Here is a 4,828-nt window from a genome sequence, read left to right as displayed (position 1 = left end):
GGGAAAGTGGGTCTGAGGATACAGCCAGCATCACCAGCCCTACTTGCAGCACCCTGCTACTCCCCTGAAAGCAACCAAGAGCCTTGGGAGGCTCAGGGCAGTGCATTCCAACGGACAACTGGTCATCCCACTACTGAATCCCTGTGGGAGCTAGAAACTGGTGAGCTGGAAGGTCTAAGGACAGGGCAAAGACTGTGGGAATCCCACTGTCCATGGGTGGACAGTGGGACTCCTCAGGCACCCTCAGTCCAGCCTACCCGCAGGACCCCTTTGGTTATTCCTACATTTCATTGCTCTCATAGGTGTGATGCTCTTCGCTCCCGCAGTGACCCACAAAGCCTTCTCCACCTTCATTTGACTTGGCACTGACTAATGACCAAATGGAAAGCACCCAATCCACCCTCCATTACTAGCCCTGCTCTGTTGTTTCTCTTTTGTCCATCTCAGGTCTCCTCTGATCCCGTCACCATGGAAATTCCCCCCAAGAGCCCTGATGGGAGTGAGAAATCTCCTCAGTCCAAGGAGCTGCTGACCAGTAACACGGCCAGCACCCTCTGCATCAGCTCCCGGAGTGAGTCTGTCTGGACCAGCGCATCCAGAAGCAAGTGGGACATATACCACAAGCCTGTCATTGTTGTGTCTGTCGGAGCAGCCATCTTCCTCTTTGGGATGGTCATCACGAGCCTGTCTTGCATTCAAATCAAGAACAAAAATGTTTACAAAATGTGTGGCCCGGCTTTCCTGTCCTTGGGACTGATGCTCCTCGTTTGTGGCCTTGTCTGGATCCCCATCATCCGGAAGAAGCAGAAACAGAGGCAGAAATCACAGTTTCTGCAGAGCCTCAAGTCCTTCTTCTTTAACCGCTGAGAGCAGCCCAGGACCTTCCAGGAAAGGCTCCCCTCCCCTCTACCCACCTGTGATGGTTAGCCATAAAAAAAAAAAAAACCACCACGTTCTTCTACTCTCCTAGAGCATTTCATCTCAGTAAGTCTCTTCCCTACATGTGAAACGCACTGTATCGGTCTCCAGTGTGAAAATGAACTTTGTATTTCATTCAAGTAATCCCAGAAAAAAAAGAGAGTAGGATGTTGCAGTTGAGCCCAGCAAGGCAGGTCCAAGCTCTCTGCATCGCCCTCCTGTCCAATGAGCAACCCAACGTCACGTAATGGGAAAAGCAAAGCTCCTAAGTAACCTGGCTCCACTCAGTAGCTTCTGCAAGATACATCAGCAGAGAGGAGCCAGCCGACTACAGAGTGTGAATAAAGCCTGGTGTGAACATTGCTGACTGCAAACTGTGGTTCAAATGTAGAAACTGGGAGGTCAGAGATGGTTCATCCAGAGTTAGCCGAGAGGAGAAACAGGACAATGCAGTTCCAGACCACTTTGCATCAGAGGAGGCCACCAGAATGGCAACGCACATCGCCAAAGTTTAAGAGGACCAGACGTGATTCCCATGGCCAAGACTTTCCTGTCATTGCTCTGTTACAACAGCTGGCTGAGACATGGCTGCACACTGGAGCTAACTCCTTGCTCAGTGTGGAGCGTTCACAAGCTTTATTTATTGCTCCAAAGGGTCAAGACAAGGAGCAGCATCACATGAAGCATTTTTTTGCTCCCTCTGGCAGAGGACGTTTAAGAAAGGCTGCTCCTCTGGCCTGTGGGACAAAGTTGTTCTGCAGCATCTGTCCATTTGCACTGATGTCTGCCAGAGCCACCCATAAACCCTAACCATCAGCCTATTCATGCAACCAGAGCTGGACCACAGGCAAGAGACATAGGGTCGTTACCTCCACCACTCTATTTCTGCCTTTATTAAATGTCTGCCCTGAGGCAATTCACCAAGGAAAGCACAGATACACTTTAATTTTATGTTTTGAGCAGGCCTGATTTACTTTAAAAGATAAGTTTGAAACCAAAATTCTCAGTCTGAAGAACCGGTCTCAGTCTGGACAGCAAGATCTTGGTTGATATAAATAGACCCCCAATATCTAACTCCCAATTCTGGGTTCAGGCGCTGATGAGAGTCTGATTTTTCAGAAGTGCTGATCCAGTCTGGATCCCACAGCAGCCCTTCATCAGTCCGGTGAGACTCTCCAGCACAGCAAGCACTGACTGAAAGGCCCTGACACCCGCTGTGGGGTGAGGACGTGGTCAGTGCTGACCAGAAGCAGGAGAGGAACACAGAAGAGGAGACCCCACCAAGCTCCTTTTTGTAGTCTGCACCTCCGCAGGGAAGCCAAGGCAGTTCCCCATTGCTCTTCCAAATGCCATGGGAGGCAGAGAGGCTGGCAGGGGATGAACTGAGAGAATTTGCAATATGTTTGCTCTTTGGTTTCAGACAGACAGAATATGATAACCTCCATCAACTGCTAATGAGAGCAAGCTCATGAAAGCCCTGAGCTTTCTCTAACACAGTATCTCATATCTACCAACAGCTCCCAAGGAACTCTGGAGAAAAGCACAAGGAATGGGGAGTGCAGAGAAGAGCCCTTCTCCTGGTTAATGTCCACCTCCCAGCTAACAGCAACTCAGAACCAAGGCACAGGTTGCTCCAGTGTACTGTTTAACGGCCACCAATACAGCCAACATGTCCACCTCCTCCTGTTCTGCCCACTTTTTCAAATTAGTTTGTACTTTCAGTCTCTGCAGCATCCTGGAGCCACAATTCCCTCAAGCTCTCTAATTTGCCAGACACACTGCAAGCTCTGCATAGCATCAGGAGACATGGCAAAAGCAGAGCGTAATGGATCCTGCCACTCCAGGCCAGCAGACACCCAGTAGGTCAGTTAAAAGGGAGATGTGTTCACTGTAGTCAAGGATGATGAAGCTGTAGCTGTGGGAACCGTGCTCAGGGCCAAGAGTTGGTTCCCTGTGGGGAAATATTTAACCTCCTCCTGGCCATCTCCAGCTGAACTCTCTTATTTCTGAAACTGGTGCCTTATCAGCATTTCTGCCTGCAAATATAGTCCAACATGCCCACTGCCCAAAGCCTTCAAGTGGAAGCACCTGTGCTACCACAATCTGGCTACCACAATTAACCAGGGAGCTCGGGCTCTCCTTGACACTGCTGCCAGACTCCCACCAGTACGTGACCAAGGCTGGCCAGTGCCATGTGCCTAAAGATCCTCTCCACCAGTGTTGGGAGAGCTTGAGGAGGCAGGTCCCAGCCTGGCAGCTGACACAACTGGATTATGAGTATTTTAACAACACAATTCCCTTTGCCCCAGGCTCAACCTGGCCCTGAGTTTTGTTTCCTGGGTGGTGCAGACATGTGTGTCCCCAGTCAGCTGGTGCCAGGTTTGTGAATGGGGTGTACGAGGTGTATGATCTGGCACTGGACCCAGTAAACCTCTGCTTGTTCCTCAGCCATTCATCATGCTGTGCAACGCTTTGCTTGGTTTTGCAATCCTGACTTGGCACTAGGCAGCAGTCTCTATTAGATTTAGCTGCAACAGGCAGAGGACGCTCACCTAAAACTCCTGCTTGAGGGGCGGCTGCAGCCAGAAGAGCAGACAAAGATCAGGATCCATGAGGAGGAAGTCACGGAGTAACGTGAAGAAGAGCATCACCAGGTCCTGGCTGGCTGCAGCCTGCAGATCTGGTCACAGATGGGTGTCCTAAAGCTGCACAGTCTGGAGGAGGCACCTGGAAATGGATCCTGCTGCAAACAGCTCTGCTGTGGCAAGAAACTGCTCAGCCTGGGCTACCTGTCCAAAGGGATGTGGTAGGAGGACTAGAAGTACCAAACAGCCTAGAGAGAGGGAGCAGTGATCCCGCTCTCCATGTCTCATGACAAAGGATAAGGAGACGGCCAGTGAAATGTCAGTATGAGAAGAAGTCACTGAGACCGAGAATCTAATGAGATTCCAGACAGGTCATTTGTAACAAGAATATTAGGTTTAATTAAAGCTAAAATTTCCCAAGGGATTTTCACGTTGCTGCTCTGGTCTCACGTCTGTTGTTTTGTGCCTGCTGGTAGAGAGGTGTTTGTGACAGATGATGGTGTGGCATCCAGGGGCCACCATGCAGGGACCTCACTCAGTACATCGGGAGGAGGAAGAGTCGGGCTGGTGCTGAAGGTTTGTTTGGGTGTTGGACATGTGCCCTGGGTGAGGGTCTCAAGTCTGTGGATGTGGTCAGCGAATGCCTCTGTTGAGGTCTGAGGAGCACATGGGTGGCACAGGAAAGTGCCTGGCAAGGGGATGGAGCTTGCCCAGGTGAGAGTAAAGACATAGCCCAAGGATCAGCAAAACTTGATGAGAAGAGAAGAAGGGATTTACCAAGTGGATCTTACCATTTGCTGTCCAGATCTGTAGGGGGACAGTGAGGTAAAGGGAGAGAAATGTTAAGTGAAGGGAAAGCTAGATCAACAGCTTGAAGATCAACATGCAGATGGAAGTTCTGCAACAGAGTGGGAATTCCCCACTTGGTTGCACAGGGTATAAATGCCAGATTACCTGGAAACTGGGTGGACTTTGCATTTATGCATGTAATGCGAAGAGCTCCTGGCACTGGGAAATGCATCATTCTCTTCAAGTGAGAGAGGACGAGCTGGAGCAACTTAGGGAAACAGAGATACAGGGTATCCTGGAGGCTCCTCACAAGAGTTTCATCAGTAGCTGACATAAAATGCATGCCCTACTGTAGCCCAGCAAAACCTCTCAGGGCTGCAAAAAAGTGAAATCCTGCCTTTGTGATCTGGGACTAGGAAACTTCCACATCCCGCTGATGTGGGAGGCTGCAGAGGCAGAGGATATCCCTGGGTTCAAAATGGGTTTATGGACAACAGATCAAAAAAGAGACAGCAGAAGCAACAGAGAAGTATGTG

At 50.1% G+C, this 4,828-nt stretch overlaps 1 protein-coding gene across 1 annotated transcript; it reads left to right on the top strand.

The window, feature by feature from the left end:
• Positions 1-468: 468 nt before the first annotated feature.
• Positions 469-867, top strand: PIRT (phosphoinositide-interacting regulator of transient receptor potential channels). The gene has a single exon (XM_009700082.1). It carries the CDS (start codon positions 469-471, stop codon positions 865-867), a length of 399 nt encoding a protein of 132 aa, XP_009698384.1.
• Positions 868-4,828: the final 3,961 nt, after the last annotated feature.

Source organism: Cariama cristata, unplaced genomic scaffold (assembly GCF_000690535.1).
Source record: "Cariama cristata isolate BGI_N322 unplaced genomic scaffold, ASM69053v1 scaffold380, whole genome shotgun sequence".
Classification (NCBI taxonomy): domain Eukaryota; kingdom Metazoa; phylum Chordata; class Aves; order Cariamiformes; family Cariamidae; genus Cariama; species Cariama cristata.
Note: the sequence above shows the minus strand (reverse complement) of the source record. Positions and strands in the feature narration are given on the sequence as shown.